Here is a 24,596-nt window from a genome sequence, read left to right on the forward strand (position 1 = left end):
TGTATGTATAATTTAGATTTAAAAAAAAATAACTAACTTAGATATTAAATACACAAAAACAGGTAATCAAAACTTTTGGACGAAAAAAAATGGGCTTACTTTACTGCTTTTTTTTTTTTTTTTTTTATTTCATTAATTTTTTTTTAAAAAATTGCGTTTGAAAGACCGCTGCGCAAATACCGTGTGACATAAAATATTGCAACAACTGCTATTTTATTCCCTAGTGTCTCTGCTAAAAAAAATATATATAATGTTTGGGGGTTCTAAGTGATTTTCTAGCAGAAAATACAGGATTTCTACTTGTAAGCAACAAGTATCAGAAAAGATTGAGTCTTTAAATGGTTAAACTGAGAACTTCTACACACAGAGTTCAGTCTATTGATAAAAGAACTTGAAAAGATACAATGTATCTTCTTATCAGACTTGGCAGGCTGCCCAGGGAGAAGAGAATCCTCTCCACAGATAACTCCAGGAAACTTGCATTGACTTCTATTACAGAAGTCATTTGCAAGTCCTGCTGAAGTTATAATCGGCTTTTTTTATCAGCACAATCGGGGGATGCCAATTCAGCCGATATGATATATCGGTCGACCTCTAGTCCTGATACTACATGTCCCATGATCTTTTGAACCTCTGTAGCTTCAGGGCGGCAGGCTATGGGAGTCGCTTGTAACAGTTCTGGGAGTTGATTTGGGTCGGTCCTAGTGTTACTGTGGGTGTTTCTGAGCCTTCATGTGAGTGGTGAAAGGTATAAATGTCATACCTCCTCCTGTGTCATTCCTGTCTTGCTGCATGCCAAAGAATAATTATTATTATTATTACTATTATACAGGATGTATATATCACCAACAGCTTGTGCAGTGCTTTACTACATGAGGGCAGACAGTGCAGTTAAAATACAATGCAATTCAATACAGGAGGAATCAGAGGGCCCTGCTCATTAGAGCTTACAATCTAGATGGGAGAGTGAAGTGAAACAAAAGGTAATAATTTTGGGGGATGAACTGATGGAGAAAATGAAAATGCTGTTGTTAGGTGTGGGTAGGATAGGCTTCTCTGAAGAGGAGGGTTTTCGGGAAACATCTAAAAGCTAATATAGTAGGAGATATTCAGACAGGTTGGGATAAGGAGTTCCATAGGTTTTGGAGAGGCTCTGGAAAAGTCCTGGAGGCGAGCAAAGGAGGAGATGATGATGGCACTAGAGAGCAGGAGATTTTGAGAGGAACAAAGAACGATTAGGGTTGGTATTTTGAGACTAGCCTAGTAATGTAGCTGGGGGCTAAATTGTGGATGGCTTTGTAAATTGTTAGTATTTTGAGTTTAATTCATTGGTTTAGCGGGAGCCAGTGGAGGGATTGACAGAGAAGAGTAGCAGACACAGCGATTTGGTAAGGTGGAGGAGTCTGGCAGCAGCATTCATGATGGATAACCTATGTAGAGGTAAGCCAATGAGTAGGGAGTTGCAGTAATTAAGGCGAGAGATGAGCAGGGAGTTAAGAGCTTTGTTGTGTCATTTGTTAGAAAGGGCCGTATTTTGGAGATGTTGAGGTGGCAAGATTCGGACAGTGATAGGATGTGGGGCTTAAAGGAGAGTTCAGAGTCCATGATTACACCTAGGACCTTGGCATGTGGGGATGTGCTGATAGTTGCACCGTCGATTTTGTGACAGATCGGGAATGTGAACGTGGTGGAGGAAAAATTATAAGTTCGGTTTTGGATAGATTGAGTTTTAGGAAGTGGTGTGATATCCAGACTGATATATCTGTTAGTAATTGGTGATACGTGAGGAGATTGAGGGAGTGAACTGAGGGGTAGAGAAATAGATTTGGGTGTTGTCAGCGTAGAGTTGGTAATTGAGGCCATGGGAGGCTATCAGCTCGCCCAGGGAGGAGGTGTAGATTGAAAATAGGAGATGCCCAACTACAGAACCTTGGGGGACCCCAACGGAGAAAAGAGGAGGAAGTAGAGTTGTAACTAACGCTAAAGGTGCAGTTGGATACGTAGGAAGGGGAACCAGCAAAGGGTAAAGTCACTGAGACTAATGGTGTGGAGTTTTTGGAGGAGGGGGTGGGCAACCGTATCAAAGGCAGCAGAAAGGTCCAAGAGTAGGAGTACAAAATAGTGTCCATTGGTTTTGGCCGTTAGGTCTTTTTTTGTTAGTTTTAGGAGAGCCATTTCTGTAGAGTGTTCAGTAGGAAATCCAGACTGAAGGGGATCAAGAAAGCTATTCTCAGCAAGGTGGTTGCTTGGTCGGTTGTAGACCAGATGTTCAAGGAGTTTGGATAAAAAGAGGAGCAAGGAAATGGGGGTAGGTTGTTAGGATTGGTTGGATCCAGTGAAGGCTTTTTAAGTATGGGGCTGACTAGTGCGTGTTTTAGAGAGTTGGGGGAAGATGCCAGAAGAGAGGGAGAGATTGAAGATGTGGGTTAGAGAGTGTAGAATAGTCGGAGGGTGAATGTAGCATTTGCGAGGGAACAGGCTCCAGAGGGCAGGTGGTAAGTTGGACATTGGCAAGTAGTTTAGCGATCTCATCTATAGTGGTGGGGTTGAATGAGGGAAGTAATAATTGTACCTGTGGGCATGAAGTGTAAAGCGTGGAAGGTATCTGAACAGCAGGGATCTACTCACAAATTGTTTCAATCTTCTGTTTGAAGTGATTGGCGATCTCCTGGGCAGTGAGCGAGTTACTGGGTGGAGGCAATGGAGGACAAAGAGAGTTGAAGGTAGAGAAGAGTGGACAGGGACGAGATAAGTTGTTTAAGAATGATAAAATAGGTCTGCTTTGCAGCGAGGAGGCAGGAATTGTACTTTTGGAGGGCAGAATTATACTGGTTGAAATCTTTCTGATTCTGTGTGTAGTGAGAGGGGCCAGTGTGTCCAGGGAGGCTAAAAGTGAAACGTTGTAGACAGATGTGGCTAGGTCAGTGCAGGACAGAGGTGCGATTTTTGTCAGAGGTGTTCCGTAGCAGAGTAGAGAAGGGTTGAGATGGAGTAGGTTTTTACGGGTAGCCATTGACGGTTGGAGGGAGAGGAGGAGGGTGAGAGCATGATACTAATAAGGTAGTGATCAGAGAGAGGGAAGGGATAGTTGGAGAGCTTGCACGGAGTGCATAGGTGGAAGAAAACAAGGTCAAGGGTATTGCCTTCAGAGTGAGTTGAAGCATGTATCCATTGCTTCAGGTCAAAGGAGGAGGTTAGACTGAAGTTTGGAAGTAGCAGCAGTGTCAGTATTAGTAGGGACATTTTAGTCCCAGAGAATGATTGTGGGGATTTCAGAAGAGAGGAAGTAGGGTAGGCAGGCAGAGTAGTCCTCAAGAAAGGTTGATGCCAGTCCAGGGGGTCGGTAGATCACAGCTATCCTTGGAGAAACTAGGGAGAAAAGACGAATGCAGTGTGCCTTTCGAGGAGAGTGAGGTGGGTGAAGTACCCGAAAGGTGCTATGTGGGGCTAAAAGGATTCCAACATCCCCTCCCTTGCGTCCACTGGGTCTGGGGGAAGTGAGTACAGAGAAGACCACCATGGGATAGGGCAGTAGAAGACGCAGTGTCGGATTCATGAAGCCAGGTTTCGGTAATGGTGAGAAGATTAAATAAGTTCGCGATAAAGATTCCAAAGGACGCAAGAGAAAGGAAGTCTGGTCTTGGGAAGAAGAGAAATGGGAACAATATATGTAAATTAATCACTTCATAGAGAGCATGGATCTGAGGTGTGGGACTCTTCCTGCTAACACTGGTCGGCATATTTAACTGAGCAAGATTGAATTCCAATAGTGATCCATTCAATCCTGCCCAGCAGCAGTACAGCAAGCTTTCAGAAGAGGCTGTGTATGAAGGTTTCCTTTTTGATTTTGAATAATGCTGTGATCTGTGAGGCGGGACTTGGGAGGTTTGGACTCTTCCTGTAGGTGTGACTATGTGGGATTGAATGCTAATTGGGATGTACTCATCCCATCCACCGTCAGAGCTGTAGGTTACATCATTTGCAGAGTCTGAAAGACTACAGAGGGTAGTGTTAGCTGCTGCAGGAAGTCGCTGTGGAAGAAACAGAGTATCAGCAGGATATACAGAATGTCACATGACACAAAGCAAGCACTAAACCCAGAATATCAGGGGGATCTGCAGACAACGGAGCAACATGGTACAGAGGTCTGATCTATGCTGGGATTAATCATTCTATTCAGTGCTAATGAAAAAGTTGGAGTTCAGCTTTAAACAGGAAGTTAGGCGCTCACTGAGTTTTAAACAAATAAAACTGACAGCAAGCATTATTCAGCCAAATGTATATTTTCCAAAATAATTTCCTGAATACATATTTATTTTAATTTTTTTTTTTTTGTGCAATCAGGTGGATGTTGAATTCTGGTGACCACTTGGATAGGGTTTCTCCAAAGTTAACTGTCTTTTTGGGTCTTAAAGCAGAGTTCCACTCATTTAAAAGTCAGCAGCTACAAAAAGTGTAGCTGCTGACTTTTATTAATCAGACACTCTCACCTGTTCAGCGATTGCGGGTGCACGAAGCCTCGCTCCTCTCGGCGGCGCCGGCATTCTAACTGGGCGCCCGGCTGTGGCTTCACAGCCAGGCACGCACTGCACATGCATGAGCTGTGAATAGCCGGGCAATCTTCTGGGACCTGTGACGTGTCCCAGAAGATTGCAGGGGGGGAGATGTAAACTTCCTTCACACGGAGCCATGGGAGGAAGTGGGAGCTGGGTGCCTGTAAACCCCCCCCCCCCAAAAAAAAAAAAAAAAAAAAAATGCCAAATGTGGCATGTCTGGGTCACCAGCACTTAAAGAGGAAGTTCCATTTTTGGGTGGAACTCCACTTTAAGACTTTGCAATGGTGTGTGCATAATTTCTGTGACTGTATTTGTATTTATCCAGGTTTTTATGCTTTTTCCTCTTTCCTTCAACTTTTTAAGCGTGAATGTTTTTTCTAGTGGTTCCTCCCATAATATAACCAAAAGAAACCAGCACCAGTCTAGTCCCAAAATACAATATTAGAAATTAAAGGGGATTTTTTCTTCCATGGCCTGAAATATTTATCAGATGTCGCCTGTGTCTTGCCTAGCTCTAAACAGATTCCTATAAATTTAAAATGAATACAAGAGGTGGACAAAATCTTGTCTTCGTATACATTTATATCTGTTATTGGGCAAAAAAAGGAACAAGTTATTTAACAAATAGCTTTTCTTTTCCCTTTTAAAAACTATTTCTGTTCTTACTAATGCTCTTTATCTGACATGGGAAGTAAAAAGACCCCTATAGGTGCAATCACATACCTGTTGTATACCCTGTGGGGTAGCTTGGTGAATAAACAGGTTGTAGGGATCAGTTCATGTCCTTTACCTAATCCAGGTGCTTGTACGAGGACATGAACACAGGGTGCGAGTGGTAATGGCTGCATGAATCTGCACTTCAACAGTGTTGTAACCAGATGTTTACAAACCATTTTGGTCACAGTGATGGGGCTTGGGTGCTAAACACCCTGGCTAACAGATGGTGATCCCTACCCTTTAACAGGTATACCATGTGATGTATAAAAAAAAAACTAGATTTCTCTGTTGCTTATGTTAATAAAGCTTGAAAAATATTGCTGCAATGCTTTTGGACCCTTGTAGCTTTTAGTTGTCACTAAAGAATAATTAACAAAAATTGCCCAGGAAAGGTGTAAATGTGTGTGGGTGTAGTGAAGTTAATGAACTAGTTTTTCCACTCTGAGGTCTGTATACAAATGACTTGATAGTCCAAAGCTTCTTCTCCCTGAGCAATTACTCACGTTCAATTTCATCTTTTAAACCAGCTTTTTTTTTTCCTGCAAATTGTCTATCAGACTCTAGAGATAACTTAAGCCTCTGCCCACCTTCACAATGTACCACTTTGTTTAATCTTCCATATCCTAAGACAAGCAATGATTTACTAAAGGATTTGAGAATGTGTGAAGATTCACTTCAATTATCCAGTGATGTGAAAGAAATCCTTAATTTCTCTGCCCATGATTGCATAATAATTTGAAGTGAATATTCAAATTGTTTAGTAAATGTACTTAAATATCTTGCTGTTTTGCCTCGTACCACTTTTAAAATGTCTCTACTTCAGAGTGGCTAAGGCTGGCCTTAGACGGTGCAAATTTCTTTCCTGCAGCCACAGATTGCAGGAGTGGAGTTTGCACGATTCCCCTATCAACCCAGACAGCGCTGACAGGAAAATTCCACCTGCCGGGGGCGTGAGAAGATGGTGATTATCACTAGTAGCTAATAGCAGCCGCTTGCGATAATCGGAAGTGAATAGGGCAGGCTGGTTGTACCCAAGTTGATGGATCAATTTGGTACATTCAGCCTGCCCATTAATGGTTCGAATCCTGCTGAACCAGCTTGGATTCAAACTGTGTGTGGCCAGTCTAAGATATTCAGAATAGCTGATGCTACGACCTCTCAATCTGGACATTTTATGTTGATAGGCATTGTTTTTTGGTTTTAAATAATGTGGCCTTCTACTTGATCTAAGTCCCATGTAGTTATTCACTGGGTAACCTTTGCAACCCAAATCATTCAGCTTCTGTAATTTTTCCTATACAGTGACTGTGCAGGTGAAATTTGGGTTATAGGTCCCCAATATTTGAGAATTGATTGCTACATTGCTCAGTAGGGTAGGGATCTTCATTGCATAACATTAGAGAACCTATTGTTAACCAGCAGGCGAAATGCCCATTAGAAAAATGTGATCTGTCCCAGAAAAAAGTGTTCTTAAGCTGGCTATAGACAGTTCGAATCTCAGCTGGTTAAGCAGGAATCGGCTGAGATTTGAACAGTGTACGGGCAGGCTGAAAGTACCCAAGTCGTTATAGCCGCTAGCAATCATCACTGTCTTCTCCTGGCTGGGATGGCTTACCTGCTACCTTAACACAGCCCTCTAAAACCCCCCACCCACTGTGTTGATAAGGGGGGGGGGGTTGAAAAGCTCACATGTGACATAAAACCCTGGCAAAGGATTTCCTAGTGTCTGGTGCTGCCAAGAGTATAGCAGTCTGTTGTTTTCAATTGGGCTACTTTCACATTGAGGCGTTTTTCAGGTGCCAAGGGGCTAAAAATATCACCTGTAAAGCGCCTGAAAAATACCTCCCCTGCAGCCCCATTGTGAGAGCCCGAGTGCTTTCACACTGTGGCTGTGTGTTTGCAGGACGTTAGGAAAAAGTCCTACAAACAGCATGTTTCGGGCAGTGTGGGAGCGGTGTACACACCACTCCTCCACCGCCCCTGCTATTGAAATCAATGGCCACTGCTACCGAAGCGCCTGCAAAGTGCTGCGGCGGCGCTTTGCGGGTGCTTTCAACCCTTTATTCGGCCGCTAGCGGGGGTTCAAAGCACCCTGCTAGCGCCCAAAAAGTGCCGCTAGAACAGCGGTAAAGCGCCGCTAAAATTAGCGGTGTTTTACCGCTAACGCCCGCCCCAGTGTGAAAGTAGCCCAATATAGATTTTTCTCTCTCCTTAGCTTGCTAACAAGTGAGAGTTAGAAGTCGCCCATGTTCACGACGTAGCTTGGGATTTTGGTGCAGCAAAAGCAGTTACAGGAAGGTATTTGTCTGCACTTTCAGCATTTGTAATTAGAAAAACATGGGAAAAGATGCATGTATTAAAGAGTTTAACACATTTTTTTCTTTTACATAAATCGGAAAAGACCTCCATTCTTTAATGTTAAAACAAAGTCAAAATCTCTTGCATGATTTTATTTTTAGTAATACGATTAAGGTTTCAGTGGATTTGAACAATTTTTAATTCCCTAATCAAACCATTTTTGTTAATGGGTTGGTTTAAAACAAACAGCATTTTCTTTGTGAATAAAGAATGCTTAACTTGTAACCCTGGATTATTTGCAGAAATTAAAAAGGACATTAGATGATTAAAAGTCACTTGGATTTCTGAGGTTGTTAATTATAGATGTAGTACAATTTGAAACCTCCAGAAATTACTTAATTGGTGTCTATGATGTATTTTAAATTCTACACACTCATTTGTATTTTTTCCCCTTTTCATACAGATATTTAATTGCTTAAAGAGTGGGTTTTAAATAAAATCTACATTCATTGCATTGTATTAAAGAGGTTGTAAACCTCCATGGGGAAGTTGTACCTAAAGGTAAGCCTAGGTACTGTAAATATCTTCTAAACGTGCGCCGTTCAGGAGATACGGTATTTATCGGCGTATAACACGCACCCCAAGTTTAGGAGGGAATTTTGAGGAAAAAAACTTTTTAAGGAAAAAAAACTTACCTTTAAATGCCCATCAATGCAGCCTTATCAGTGTCGATCTGCATGCTTGTCCAGTGTCATTTGCAGCCTTTGCAGTGTCATTTGCAGCCTTGCCCAGGCTGCAGTTAAACTGCAGTGACTTGTCAGTATCACTGCAGTTTGAAAATGGCGCGGAGATACAAAGAGCCGGTCTTCGGCTCTTCTCTGCTCCTCTCGTAGTCCCGCCCTATGATGGACATAACACAGGTCCAATGGTGGGACTGGGCGTGACTGTGAGCAGAGCCGAGCAGAGCCCATATACATACATAGCCGAGTGTACTCGGCTAGCTCCGCTCACAGCCATGCCCAGTTCCGCCATTGGACCTGTGTTATGTCCATCATAGGGCGGGACTGGGCGTGACTCTGAGCGCTAGCCGAGTACACTTGGCTATGTATGTATATCGGCGGCCGGTGCTCGCTCCGCTCACAATCAGTGGGGGATCAGCGTATAACACGCACCTGGGATTTACCCCTCATTTTAAGGGGGAAAAAGTGCGTGTTATACGCCGATAAATACGGTATTTACTGTTTACTGTGCCGATTATATTATTGGCACGTGCGCTTTGAAGGAACGGCGGCAAATGCACCGTGACCGGCGGCTCCCACATGCGTGCACAGGAGTGACGTCACACGGCTCCGGCCAGTCACAGAGCCCCCGGAAAGAAGACGGGCAAAGATGCATTTAGGCTTCGTTTGGCAGGTGTCACATAATGTGCTAGTATGCGATGCACATTATATTGACTTTCTGGATTCAGTATTTTAAGTTATAATATGTAGATGAGGACTTTCATAATCTGCATTTTTTACTTTTGAGTCAAACTATTGAATCCATGGAGTCCACAGAACAGCCCTTCAGTGTTTCAGAAGATCAACAAATGACAGCCCACATATTTCTGTCTTGACAGGTTTACTTCAACCAGCAGACTGTGACTACATTTATGGCCTACGGCCAGGCCCAGTTTGTAGAGAACATTGTAACTGCTGGACACTGTTCTCCGAGTGGACAGAGTACTAGGATGTACTGTAAAAAGTGGATGCGCGTAAGAAAAAGCGTGTAACTTTTTATGGAAAATTCCTAGCACAGGACTTTTGCACATGGCTTGACCTTTTCTTTTTTAGCAGTTTGAAAATGCATTTGTATTGTAGACAGGCTCTTACAGTTTACGTGCTTTGAATTGACACATATTTATGAAAGTAAACCTAAAAGCATCATTTTAGTAGTGGTGCATTGAAATGAAAATTTCGGTACTGAAAATTCAGAATGCACTTGGCCGAAACCAAAATTGATGGTTTTTAAAAAATATATACTTTTATAAATGTATTACATTCTACTTTTTAATTAATATCATGAATTTAAATTAATTTGAATTTGTAGGCCATTTAGCGGTGTTAAAAATCCTGCTTGCTACATTTTTGGTGCATATTTTGGTCAGTTAACCACAGCAAAAAACGCACCTCCCCAATTGAAATGCATTGAAAAAGCAGCAAGAACGCACCATTAATGCACCCGTGTTGTGTTTTGCATTTTTTTTTGCATTTTTCTTTTTTTGAGTCGCAAACCTATGAATAACACCATAAGCAAGGTAAAATCGCAGGTGTTTTCGGCAGCCATTATTGGCACTTTTTATTTTTCATTCTGCACAAGGCTGAATGCCCCATTTTTGGCCGATAATTTTCGGCGCATCACTAAATTTTAGGAAGATGCTGTAGACAGCTTCTCTGAGGTGGGGAATCCATAAGAAATGTACGGCTTCAGTAGGTGCCGCTCGAGGGGGGGGGGGGGACCTTCATCCTATATGAAATACTAAAACTACTTGGAGAGCAAATGGCGATAGAACATTTGACCACTTAAAGCAGGAGTAAAGTCCATTTTTTTATTTGTACCTATAAAAGGCTTACCTGTAGGTAGGGCTGGGGAAAAAATCGATTTAAATCTTGAATCGAGTTGAGAGGTCAAATTGATTCAAAATTTAATTTTTTTTTTTTTTTTTTTTCACTGCGCTGGTCCTGAGGATCTGCAGGCAGGAGTTTTTAGGCGAGGCCGCGGCTTCGGCCTAGTCTGCGAGTCCGGATGCCGTGGACTAGGCCGAAGCCACGGCCTCGCCTAAAAACTCCTGCCTGCAGCTCCCCTGGACCGGCGCTGACACCACGCGCGTTGCGGTGCCAAAAAAAATAAAACTTAATTTGAATCGTGAATCGAGTTTTTTTTTTAAAAAAATCGCAGATTTTCTAAAAAAAAAAAAAAAAAAAATCTCCCAGCTCTACCTGTAGGTACATTACATATCTCCTAAACATGCACCTTTTAGGAGATATTTACTTTAGTAGCAGCTAGTGATGTCACCGATGCATGCGCCATGGCCTTGACTCCCATGTGCATGCACAGGAATGATGTCGCCTCTGCTCAGCCATTTAAATGGCCGAAGCCGTGATGGCACGCAGCTGGAGGGCTTTGTTTTAAGGCAAGTCTGTTAAAATGTGCTAGTATGCACCTCCATAGTAGCACATTTTGACATCAGCACAGTGGCTAAGTGGTTAGCACTTCTGCCTAGCAGCACTAGAGTCGTTGGTTCGAATCCCAACCATGGCATTACTTTTCTGGAGTTTGCATGTCCTCCCGGTACTCTGATTTACTCTAAAACTCCAAAGACATTCTGGTAGGTTAATTGGCTCTTGTCTAAATTGGCCCTAATATATGTATGAATGTCAGTTTAGGGGCCTTAGATTGTAAGCTCCTTAAGGACAGGAACTGTTGATTTACATTATACAGTAGATATAAAAAGTCTACACACCCCTGTTAAAATGTCAGGTTTCTGAGATGTAAAAAAATGAGACCAAGATAAATAATTTTAGAACTTTTTTCCAGCTTTTAATGTGACCTATAAACTGTACAACTCGGTTGAAGAACGAATTGTGGATGTGGAGGAAAATAAAAAAAAAAACTAAAATTTATATGGTTGCATAAGTGTGCAAACCCTTAAACTAATACTTTGTTGAAGCATCTTTTTGGTTTTATTACAGCACTCAGTCTTTTTGGGTTATGAGTATCAGCATGGCACATGCCGACTTGGCAATATTTGCCCACTCTTCTTTGTAAAAACACTCCAGATCTGTCATTCTGCGAGGGCATCTCCTGTACACAGCCCTTTTCAGATCACCCCACAGATTTTCAATTGGATTCAGGTCTGGGTTCAGGCAGGGCCATTCCAAAACTTTAATCTGCTGGTGATTTGGATGTATACTTTTGGTCGCTGTCATTCTGTAGATAAAGTTCCTCTTAATGTTCAGCTTTCTGGAAGGAGCCTGAAGGTTTTGTGCCAATATTGACTAGTATTTGGAACTGTTCATAATTCCCTCTACTTTGACTAAGGCCCCTGTTCCAGCTGAAGAAAAACTGCCCCAAAGCATGATGCTGCCACCACCATGCTTCACTGTGGGTATGGTGTTCTTTTGTTGATGTGCAGTGTTTTGGCGCCAAACATATCTTTTGGAATTATGGCCAAAAAGTTCACCCTTGGTTTCATCAGACCATGACACATTTTCCCACATGCTTTTGGGACACTTCAAATGTGTTTGCAAAATTTAGCCTGGCTTGGATGTTTTTCTTCGTAGGAAAAGGCTTCCATCTTGCTACTCTACCCCATAGCCCAGACATGATATACAGGAGCTTGTCACATGTACCACACAGCCAGTACTTGCCAGATATTCCTGCAGTTTCTTTAATGTTGCTGTAGGCCTCTTGGCTGCCTCCCTGACCAGTTTTCTTCTCATCTTTTCATCAATTTTGGAGGGATGTCCAGTTCTTGGTAATGTCACTGTTGTGCCATATTTTCTCCACTTGATGACTGTGTTCTATGGTAGATCTAATGCCTTGGAAATTCTTTTGTACCCTTCTCCTGACTGATGCCTTTTAACAATGAGATCCCTCTGATGCTTTGGAAGCTCTGTTGACCATGGCTTTTGCTGTAGGATGCGTCTAAGTAAATGTCAGGAAAGACCTACTAAAACAGCTTAACTTTATTTTGGGTTAATCAGAGGCGCTTTAACCACTTCCGGATCAGCTCACGACGCTATAAGTCGGTACTTTGAAGGAGGATATCATTGTTATGGCAGCAGCTAACTGCCATAACCCCGGTATCCTCTTCTTCAGTGAGCTGTCCGGTTTAAGATAAAAGTAGTCTCTGCAGCGGATTCGCAGCGAGATCACATTTATCGGCGGCGGGAGAGCCCCCTCCTGCCGCTCTCCAGTCTCGATCGGGTCCTTCCTGTGGCCTGACATGGAGACGAGTGAGGAGAAGATGGCCCACCCATCTCCATATCATGGCAGGGCGGAAGCGACGTCAAAACGTCACTTCCGCCAAAACGTCACTTCCGCCCATAGCTCTTAAAGGGCCATTTTGTTTTTTTTGTTTTTTTTTTTGTTTTTTTTTTTTTATTATTGCATTTTAGTCTAAATATGAGATCGGAGGTCTTTTTGACCCCCGATCTCATATTTAAGGGGTCCTGCCATGCTTTTTTTATATTACAAGGGATGTTAACATTCCTTGTAATAGGAATAAAAGTGACACCATTTTTTTTTAAACAGTGTAAAAATAAAAGGTAAAATACATAAGAAAAAAAAAGTTTTAAACGCGCCCCGTCCCGACGAGCTCACGTGCAGAATCAAACACATACGTGAGTAGCGCCCGCATATGAAAACGGTGTTCTAACCACACATGTGAGGTATCGCCGTGATCGGTAGAGTGAGAGCAATAATTCTAGACCTCCTCTGTCATTTAAAATATGCAACCTGTAGAATTTTTTAAATGTTGCCTATGGAGATTTTTAAGGGTAAAAGTTGCCATTCCAAAAGCGGGCGCAATTTTGAAGCATGACATGTTGGGTATCAATATAGAAAAAAATTGGGCTAAATCTACTGTTGTCTTATTTTTTAATTCAAAAAAGTGTATTTTTTCCAAAAAAAGTGCGCTTGTAAGACCGCTGCGCAAATACGGTGTGAAAGAAAGTATTGCAGCGGCCGCCATTTTATTCTCTAGGGTGTTAGAAAAAAAAAATGTATAATGTTTGGGGTTCTAAGTAATTTTCTAGCAAAAAAACCTGTTTGTTTTTAACTTGTAAACAACAAATCTCAGAAAGCGGCTCAGTCCTTAAGTGGTTAAATGATGGCAGGTGTGTACTGACTCCTATTTAACATGAGTTCATTCTGAACACAGTTGCATCCCCAGTTATAAGAGGGGTGTGCACACTTGTGCAACCACATTATTTAAGTTTTTTTTATTTTTAGTTCCCCTCCCATCACAGAAACCTGACAGTTTAACAGGGGTGTGTAGACCCTTTATATCCACTGTATGTGGAAATTGACGGCGCTATATAAGTACCTGTAATAAATTTTTAAAAAATGATCCTGCAGGGGCTCAATTTATTTTTTGTGGTTTACTACCCCTTTAAAGATCAATGAAAATAAGTTTTATGAATCGGATTTTGATTTTGATGAGGCCTTAGAAGAGCTCCTTACCTGAATGTAGCAACCCTGCCACATTCAGAAACCGAGACCAAACTGTCAGGTTATATTTAGAGATCTTGAATGCTCTTTTAGAATCTCTAGTAACGTTTTTGGAGCAGATTTCCTTGTGAGCCGCCCCCATCCCAACTATAAATATCTCTACTTGTGTACAGTCTCATTATGTAATATTGAACATACTCCATAGGTTCACTCATTTGCAATTGCTATCTTGCTCCCTGTAGGAGCTGCACAGTGGCTTCTATTTATGGGATGGATGATGATGGTTTAGAATATTTTTTTTTTCTCATTCTCTGTTCTTTATAGGTGTTTTTTTTTTTTTTTTTTTTTTTTTTTTTTTTTTTTAAAAGCATAATATTTTATTTTGTATTTTTTTGCAATGCATTAAAATTGGATAATAAAGCTGTTTCCTTACTAATCTTTGATCATTTCCCCTACAGGTGTACCCAGGATTGATGGTGACAGCTGGCCTTATTCATTGGATTTTAAATATGCTAAACATCACAGTCCACATCCGAGATGTATGTGTGTTTCTCGCACCAGTTTTCAGCGGCCTTACATCAATTTCCACCTTCCTGCTCACCCGAGAACTGTGGAACCAGGGAGCAGGGCTGCTAGCCGCCTGTTTCATTGCTATAGTGCCAGGCTACATATCCCGATCAGTAGCTGGATCTTTTGACAATGAAGGCATTGCTATTTTTGCACTGCAGTTTACATATTATTTGTGGGTAAGTAATTGGATTTTCCTCTTCCCTGTAGCCTTTCTCCACGCTCTGGCAGAGAAACAATAACTACCTTTATGAACTGCATAAATTGTCTGCACGTTCATCTGCATTTTCCTCACACACCACTGGCCTTTTAACATTGCCCCGTCACAATTTTAAGGAATGAATAGAAATACTGCTGGTCTTCATAGGAATTTCTGTGCAAAGCCACCCCCCCCCTTTTTTTTTTTTTTTTTAACATGTTACTGTCAGCCAAAATCGATTTCAAAATTCTGCCATCTCTCCTGAGCTGCCTTGAGCAGTGTTCAAGCTTTCACCCTCAGATTTGTGATATTTTTGCTTTTTATATAGTTTACAGACAGGCTCTTCTAAATGCGAATTACTGTTAGAAAAGTTTCATTTCCAGAAAAGACATCTCTATTTGGTAGGCACAGCATGCCATGCTAGTCTACCAGATCATTAATGAAGATGCTGCCATTATTGGTTGTAACTAAAGTATTTCTATAAATGTTTGTTAAATCACTTCATGCTTGGAACTTGATAGCTTTACTATGACTATTAGTTACTGCACATTAATGTTTTGAAATGAATATATAGTTAAATGCATTAATGATGTTAAGTATGTTTTATGTTCTGTTAGTTAGTTTGCAGGAAGCATAGTTTCACTTTAATGCAGCCAGGAAGCTGTCATTTATGCATGAATTCCTTTTTGTGCACTAGGCCATGTTAGTCTAAAGTATATGTGAAATCAAGACTGACTGATGTGTTTTGCTTTAGAATTAAAGAAAAAAATAAAAAGCCACCACTGTCAGCCATATACCAACATCTTCAAGCAACTTTATTAATCTACTCACATCGCAAACTCCGCCTGGATTCTTGTACTCTGACAAGACTGGCCTTAATCGTAGAGTAGTAGTATGCAGGTTGGATTTGTGCTGTGACCATTTGGATCAATAAAGTTGCTGGAAGATGAGCTGCCCTTAATTTGCAGGGATTTCCTCTCACGTCCTGTTTGGCTACAGGACAGGAAGTAATATGAAATCTCTACAATGGGCCACAAATTGCGAAACACAATCTGACGGGTTATAACCCTTCCTTGCTCTATCCAAAATTGGGGGGGGGGGGGAGTGTTGCGTATAGCTCTACTTTAATAGGGTTGAGGATCAGGGCTTTGTGTAGACCCCACAAGATCCTCCACACAAAATGTCAAACCATATCTTCTTTCTACTGGTTCCATAAATCTCTTAGATAAAGTTTACATCAAACCGATTGGTGGGTGATCATGGGTATCCCATTCCAGTCACACATTTATTTACAATAAATGGCAAGATTTTGAAATGAATGAAGTTGCACGAGTTAAAATGTCCAGTTTTGTAGGATTCTGTTGGCCTCCCTTTGTGTGTCTGTGCTTACTGCTGTATAAGCAATCGGCACACAAACACCGAGCATAGTATGAATATGCCATATCTGATCTATCATGAGAGGAAATGAGCAGGACCTGAATGCTGCATTAATGGCACAGATTAAATCTTTTGAAAAGGAAGCTGTATTTCGTGTTTGTATTAATCATTTTATAGAGCAGCTAATACTTCTAGTGCAAAGGAGTGATTTGCATATAAACATCCTTTTTTCTTTGTGGACATAAATGTCATTTTATTTTTGAAGCAGTGCTAAAACCAAATACAGGTCCTTCTTTTTTTTTTTTAAATAAAAATCCACCAACTGAACAGAATTATTTGCAATGTAGTCAAGCGTTTTTCCGCAGGAAATGTGTTTGCTTATTTTCTACATTTGCAGAGGGGAGGGGAAAAACCTGTACTAGTGGAATGGTAAAAGCTGAACTCCAGACTAGCAGCCATATAATCTAAAACAAGTGTAGTAAAGCCTAGAACACACTAGGTTGAACAAAAAAACAATCTCACAGCTCAGGTCGGAGCAGCTGTACTGACAATCCGATGTTAGTACAGCGACCTCCCCTGCTGTGCTATTGTGTTCTGACGGGGATAGCCCCCTGCCAGAACGCGCTGGTCGGGAGCCGGTCGGCTGCTGGTTTTACAGCATGCTTGTCTGACAGAAGCTGGCTGAGCGGTTGGCTTCTGTCAGACCAACTCTCCTACACACCGGCCGAATGACGGCCTGTTTTTATTGAACTGACCAATGTCGCCCGGCAAGTATGCAGGAACTATTTTACCTGCCAGAGGATTTGTTATGTGTAAGTATTTCTGGCGCCAGACAGCCCAGCCAGGTTCTCAATCTCAACTGCAACAGTAGCACATTTTTCTAAGACTGAATAAAATGTGATCCTACCAAGTGGAACTCCAGCCAAAATATTTTGGGGACTGATGCTACCAGAACAGGAAGGGAGGGCGAAGTTTGTCCAGCTGGGGCATAGGCATTGGTGGAAGTATTTTAAGAGCTTCTTATAATTGCCTATCTCAGGCAATGGTACCACAAGGATACTATCAGTTTTAAAGCCTGGGGTGGGGGGGACACTAGTCCCTAGCATCCCTTAAATAGAAAACCAGCTCCGGTTGCAATACTCCTCTTCTCCAGCACTGCACTGTAGGCTCACTAGCTCTGAGATCCACCACCGCTAAGCATCATTCAACCAACTTTTTGTCGGCCAGCGGTGACAATGGCCCTTCCACACCCTGAACTCATGGGAAAATACTGCAGACATTGGCACTTAAATGGCACTGCTCTCTGCAGGCTTCAGGATCGATTCACCGCTAGAGGAAAAAGCATATGACAAAAATAGAGAGACGCCTTGAAAATACATACGTTTTAAAGATTGGGGATGAAACAGAGAAATGTTCCAAAAAAAAAGGAAGCAAACATTTTGAGTGGGGTTTCATTTCAGGAAGATGTCTTGCGTTTCAGAACTTTTTTTCATCTAAGAGATCTTAGGGAAGCAACCTTTCAAAAAGCTACATTATTATGTTGGTTAAGATAATTTAATGTGGAATTACAGGGGCCTCCTCTTGTCTACAAGACTGTATACTGGTCATTTTGTATAATTTATTTTTTAAATTCGCTTTTCTAAAATCTTTGAAACTGTTTGCAAAGCTTCATTGAGCTTTCTAATGAGAGTGCACATCGCATGCTTTTCAACTTCTGTCTTCCTATGGCCTGGTCCACATGGGACATACAGTCCCATTGCTGTAAATTGAGACGCAGAGGCTGCACCATAGTTGCTGCTCCCAAAGTGACATCCATGTGAGTGCACTGCACCAAATGAATCCAGGACGCACTCAGGGCCATGCACCCACATGGATGTCACATTGGGAGCAGCGGCTATGTCTGTGCAACCACTGTGTCCCAAATGACCGCAATGGGACTGCCTGCACAGGGATACACAGAACCCTTGTGCAGGTAAACATGGCCCTCCACAGTTGTACATTTATGTATGCCCCATGCGAATGAGACTTCCAACTAAAATTCCATGTGGGCCTGTCTCTGCAACTTTTTCATGTCCTTCCATTGAAGCTATTCTATTCGCAGTATAGCAGTAAATTGCATTTTCATAAATAAAATGTATTACAAAAAATGTCAACATTTCCTGTAAAAGGCACTTGCCCCTATCCCAATCTGAGTCGGCCACTGGACATGCCACCTATTTATTTGACACACCTCAGATTGCAGATCTTGAGTAGTGTCCGAATTGTGGAGAGTGACCCTCTGGTTTTCTTCCCATCCTTTCTCCCCTTCTCTCTATTCCTTGATTCCTTTCTTCCCCCCACCCCCCTAATTATCCGTTCGCCTACCTCATCTGTGATTTCAAACTGGCTAACCCTTTCTTGAGTATGACCAAGCTCTATACCACACTTTTGGAGTCTGTTCAACTGAATCAGAGACGTTTTATTCTTTGTTTTGATTTTATTTTCACTGATACAGGCAGTCCTTGGGTTACAAACAAGATTTCTGTAGGTTTGTCAAGTTAAATTTGTATGCAAGTTGGAACAGGTACATTTATTTAAGTGGAACACCCCTGTAATGTTTGATCTGCTGCCTGTACCCCTGTTCAGAAGATTTCTCCTCCCTTCCTGTCCCTGTATAAATTGGATTTTGAAAATTTTGGGTTGTTGTGGAAACAAGGCTTGACAATGAGCTTCAGTGGAGACACCTTTTTCAGTACATTCAGCCTGTCTATACATGGTTCAAATCTCAGCCGGCCTTGGGTCATGATATGCACTTGACTTTGGGCGAGCTAGCTTGGCTTAACGGAGCATTATTTCAGGATATGCGGCTAAAGTCGAGTGCTGTGGTTTTCTTTTATTACTTGCTTTGCTCAGCTTTTGTTAGCTTTTTTTTTTTTCTCCCCCAACAATTTGTACTTAATGGCTTGTTGCAATTCTTATTGTGGCCTTGTGTGCTGTATGTTCTGCATAATGTCTGTAATATGCAAAGCCATAAACAAAGAATTATTATTATTATTATTATTTTTTTTTTTTTAAAAGCACATGCAACAATTCAGATATTTAGGGAATTATGATCATCCATTAGGGTCGGTTCACACTGGGGCGACTTGGGATCCGACTTGTACGCCCTCAAGTCGCCCAGAAAGATATTCAATGGGAGTGACCGCTAGCGTCTTAATAGACACTACTGAAGTCGCTCCGACTTCAGAGCATACTCCCTGTACTACTTTGATCCGACTTGGTAGGCGACCTGTACCATAGAAATCAATGGAAGTCGCCTCCAAGTCGGATCTCTCTGTAAAGTCAAGCGACTTTGCAGGGAAAACCCCTCCCTCCCCCCCTCCCTCCCAGAGAGCTGATTGCCCTGTGATTGGCCACAGCCGAAGTCGTCTGACATGGAGGCGACTTCAAGTCGCCTTGTAATTTGCTGAAGTCGCGCTGAAGCCGCGGTACAAAGTCTCGCTGAAGTCGTGTTGCCCCTGTGTGAATCGAGCCTTAATATGTATGTATGTCGGCCAGGATGGTACATTTGTTGCTTAGCAGAACCACCAGAAATTCTGTACTTGGGCTGCATTTAACTGTAGTGATATTTAGGAACTTGGTTTGGCGGGGGGGGGGGGGGCGCAAATGTTGGAGCTTTTTTTTTTTTGTTAGCCTTTAAGTGGTAGTACAGTGTGTGTGTGTGTGTGTGTGTGTGTGTGTGTGTGTGTGTATATATAAATAAATATTGTGTGTGTGTATGTATATGTGTGTATGTATATATGTATATGTATGTATGTATGTATGTATGTATGTATGTATGTATGTATGTATGTATGTATGTATGTATGTATGTATGTATGTATGTATGTATGTATGTATGTATATATATATATATATATATATATATATATATATATATAATATATGTGTGTGTAGATATATTGGCACACTGTCACTGCTGCAGAGGCTTCCATCTTCACTTAGTCTTCCTTCCAGGTTCACGGACTCCGGCCTTCTGACTGGTGAAGCCGCAATGACGTAGCCACGGCAGACAGCTCTGAAGGAATGGCACGGCTCTGCCCTTCTTTCAGAGCTCATGCGCTGGTGACATCACTGGCTGCTGCTCGCTAGATTAATTTTAGCTACAGGTAACCTTTTATTATAAGCTTACCTGTAGGTAGCAGAGTTTACTACCACTTTAAGGTCCATTCACACCAGCCAGGTGTATTAATGCATATATGTTATTCACAAGTCTACATGCATCAAGTTGGCAGCCCTAACGTTTCGCTACAAAACAAAATCGCACCTGCTACATTTTTTTGTGTTGCAACCAAAACACACAGTATTGTGTTACCTGTTCTTGTGAGCTGCAATGCAGGTGCATTGTATATTAGGCTACCTTTTAAAATGAATTGCACCGCAGTGCACTAACGCATTTAATGTGCATCTGCAGTCCAGTGGTGTAAATTAGTTCTTCAATGTTTAAATCCGCGTTTGGTGAGAACAAAGTCAATCCTTCCCCAGGCAGTTACATTGCAAATATTTTTTGCAAACTTTTTATTGTAGGTTCCTGCTCTGTCTATTAGAACATACATGCTTGATTTTGAGTTTGTTTAGCTTCAGTAGAATTTTAACTCTTGACGTTTGTGCCAGAATATCTTTAATGAAGACTTCTTATAAGTACAGGCTCCTGTCACAGCAACATGTCTTCATGGAATTCTGGGCAATCATTTTGAGGGATTATTTATGTTTAAAAATGAAAAAATCCTTGCAACATGTTCATTTTTTATTAAAAATTTGAAGCTTGGGCAGGGGTCCGGTGTGTCTCTGCTTCCCGTTTCAGGGATGAATCGGGCCAGAATTTTTGCCCGAATTCAGATCTGAAACAGAGCCAGAGACGCACAGGACCTGTGCAATGCATTCCGCAGCGGCCCCGGAGATGTGTGAACTGGCTCCATTGAGAGACGCTCACCTCTCCTGTCATGTGAATTGGATGTGGAGAAACCCGCATCCAATTTGCATATGTTTGAACCCAGCCTGAATGTGTGACAAGATTAAATACTAGTTTAGGGCTGTTACATAATGAATATAATTAGATTACTTGTACCAAAGTTAGTAGCAACACTAGTGGAATGGCTGCTTCCATTAAAGCCTTCCCACAAAGGTATTTTTGCTTCATGACAGACTCCTTTTATAAAAACATACTTTCTCTGCATTAATAGTCATATCTTTTTGCCTCTGGCTTTTGGAAGACCTTTTTTCTGAGGCCATGCCTTTATACATCTGACTGCTTTGATATATCCATCAGACCACACAGTTTGTAATGCATTTACATTCGTGTCTGCTATTCTCGGCTGCGTTAAGGGTTTTCATTTGCGGTGCAGGCAGGCTTATACAGATAGCATTCTGAGTGGCACCTGGATGAGACTGCCTGCAGTCAATACGATTAAAAGCAAGCCTGTCTTGTAATATTACCAGTTTGCTGCTTGGAGGTCAGAAAATACATCTTAGGCCCACAATTTCAATTGAAGCCTGCAGAGACTTTGTGCCAGTCACAGGGATTAGACAATAATGCAATCATTGAAATGTAAGTTTCTGGTAAATCTTGTTGCAGGAACAAAACTGATTACGTGTGTGTGTGTGTGTGTGTATAAGGAACATGTAATGCAAGAACTAGCACAGCAGAATATATTGCATTTTATGCAGAAATAACTCAGAGGAAATTTCCTTTAGTTATGCAGAAAAAGTTGCACCGTGTATAGTAATCTCATGGAAAATACGGTATACACTCACCAGCCACTCTATTAGTGAACAGTTGCTTGGTAACACACAAATTGCTAATTGCCCAATCACATGGCAGAGACTTGATGCTTTTAGACCTCCTAGACGTGGCTAAGATGACTTGCTGAAGTTCAAACTAAATATCAGAATGGGGAAGAAAGGGGATTTAAAGTGATTGTAAAGGCTCAATTTTTTCCCCCCTATAAAAATAACAAATCTGTTCTATTTACCTGCCCTGTTAAAGAGGATTTGCACAGAGCAGCCCGGATCCTCCTCTTCTCGGGTCCCTCTCCTGTGATCCTGGACCCTCCCTCCTGTTCACAGCCCCCCCCCCCCCCCAGCAAGCAGCTTGCTATGGGGACATCTGAGCTGAGTCACAGCTCCCTATACCCATTCAGTAACGGAGCCCTGATTGGCTAGCTGACTTTAACAGCAGCAGGAGCCAGTGGTGCCGCTGCTGTGTCACAGCCAATCGGGAAGGAGAATCTGGATGGCTGACACTCATGGACATTGCTGGACAGTGAGGGATCTCAGGTAAGTGTTAGGCTGGCTGCTGCACACAGAAGGCTTTTTATCTTCATGCATAGAATGCATTAAAGCGGAGTTCCGCTTAAAAAAAAAAAAAAAATACAAATACAGCTGCTGACTTGTAATAGTCAGACACTTACCTGTCCCAGGGTCCAGCGGTGCGGGGGACCGAAGCCCCGCTCATCTCCTCCTCATCTCTGCGGCGCCAGCATTATCACTGTGGGCGCCCGGCTGTGGCTTTTGTCAGACACGCACTAAACATGTGCGAACAGCGCAGCACGCTGTGACTGGCCGGCAAGCGTCTGGGACCTGTGACGCATTCCGAATGATTACCGTGGGGGGTGGGTGATAGGTGATCTTCCTTGCGGTGCCCCGGGAGGAAGTTGGAGCTGAAACCCTCTAGGGTTTCCGCCCGCCCCCCCCCAAAAAAAAGTGGCATGTCAAGGGGGGGTCACCTTCCCTTAAAGCGGATGTTCCATTTTTGGGTGGAACTCCGCTTTAAGATAAAAGAACCTTCTGCCTTTAAGTGACTTTGAACGTGGCATGGTTGTTGATGCCAGATGGGCTGCTCCGAGTATTTCAAAAACGGCTGATCTACTGGGACCCTGATCTAGGGTTTACAGAGAATGGTCCAAAAAAGAAAAAATATCCAGTGAGCCGCAGTTGTGTACGAAAATGCCTTGAAGTCAGAGGAGACTGGGCAGACTGGTTCCAGAAAGGCAACAGCAATACAAATAACCACTCGTTACAACCAAGGTATGCAGAAATCCCATCTCTCAATGCACAAAACAGCATACCTTGAAGCAGATGGGTTACAGCAGCAGAAGTCCACATCGGGTGCCACTCCTGTCAGCTAAGAACAGGAAACGGGCTGCAATTCACATGCTCATCAAAATTGGGCAATAGAAGATTGGAATAACATTGCCTGGTCTGAGTCTCCATTTCAGCTGCGACATTGAGATGGTAGGGTCAGAATTTGGCATAAACAACATGAAAGCATGGAACCATCCAGCCTTGTATCAACGGTTCAGGCTGGTGTGGGGGATTTTTTTTGCCACACTTTGGGCCCCTTAGTACCAATTCGGCATCGTTTTAAAAACAACAGCCTACCTGAGTATTGTTGCTGACCATGTCCATCCCTTTATGACTACAGTGTACCCATCTTCTGATGGCTACTTCCAGCAGGATAATGCACCATCTCACAAAGATCAAATCATCTCACCACTGGTTTCTTGAACATAACAATGAGATCACTGAACACCAATGACCTCCACAGTCACCAGATCTCAGTCCAAAGGAGCACCTTTGGGATGTTGTGGAAAGGGAGAGTCACATCATGGATGTGCAGCCAACAAATCTGCTGTAGCTGTGTGATGCTACCATGTCAATATGGACCAAAATCTCTGAGGAATGTTTCTAACACCTTGTTGAATCTATGCCACAAAGGATTAAGGGCAGTTCTGAAGGCAAAAGGGGGTCCAACCCAGTACTATCACTAGTACCTAATAAAGTTGCTAGTGAGTGTATATTCACAGTCTTTAGATTCCTTCTGGAGAACTGAAGATGGCCATAAACAGGCCAATAACCCTGGGTTTGTTCAGGTTCTTAAGCTTGCTATAACATTTCTGCATTGGAGCTGACCCTCTTTTTTCCTATTTACACTCAAAACGTATGTGGCTCTTCTGCCTGATGACCAGGTTGCAGGATAGCAGAGGCTTGGTGTGTTTGGTGTTATCTTTGTGAAGCAAAATAAAAGGCAGTCGGAAGTTCTGGATGTGCAGCCATTTCTTTCTTCTTTCCAAGGATAGCAGCGGCTACCTGCTTGTTCCTGGATGGGCAGAGGTGTTATGATCACTGCTCAAATGTAGTACATACAGTACGAGGAACGTTCAAGCCAATACATGAATAAAGCAGTGAAAGCTTTTTATTAATTGGCCAGGATTTTGTCACTTTCCGTTTCAGTGCCGTGTTTCTTGGCCAGTACAGCAAGGGAAGCAGCCAACCAAACAGACCACTGTTTGCCTGCCTTGGAGGGCAGAGAAGAGATCAGGGCTATAATAGACGAATACCGTTTCCATAAAGAGTACCTATCGCTGCCCAAGCTATCACCAGGGATGTTCACTCCTTGTTATGACAAAGTTGAATGGGGGGGGGGGGGAGAGTGTAAAAAAGGACCCTTGTATTCATGCGCAAAGGCAAATGCACACCTAGGTCCTCCACACAGGGTGATTGTCCTGTTTACCATTATGACCAACAGTAAGTGAAAAAGTGACACTGGTGACAGCCAGGCAATCCCTCACATTAGAGGGATTTCCTCTTACTTATTGGATATGGAACAGGATGTGAAGGAAAATCTCCTT

General features: G+C 42.3%; 1 protein-coding gene across 1 annotated transcript in view; it reads left to right on the forward strand.

Moving 5' to 3' along the window:
• The window catches only part of STT3B (STT3 oligosaccharyltransferase complex catalytic subunit B), a 255,397-nt gene that overhangs the window by 93,226 nt on the left and 137,575 nt on the right, over nucleotides 1–24,596 (forward strand). The window contains exon 3 of the mRNA XM_073630289.1: nucleotides 14,243–14,530. Coding sequence (XP_073486390.1) covers nucleotides 14,243–14,530 — 288 coding nt within the window. The remainder of the gene's footprint in view (nucleotides 1–14,242; nucleotides 14,531–24,596) is intronic.

Source organism: Aquarana catesbeiana, linkage group LG05, assembly GCF_042186555.1.
Source record: "Aquarana catesbeiana isolate 2022-GZ linkage group LG05, ASM4218655v1, whole genome shotgun sequence".
Classification (NCBI taxonomy): domain Eukaryota; kingdom Metazoa; phylum Chordata; class Amphibia; order Anura; family Ranidae; genus Aquarana; species Aquarana catesbeiana.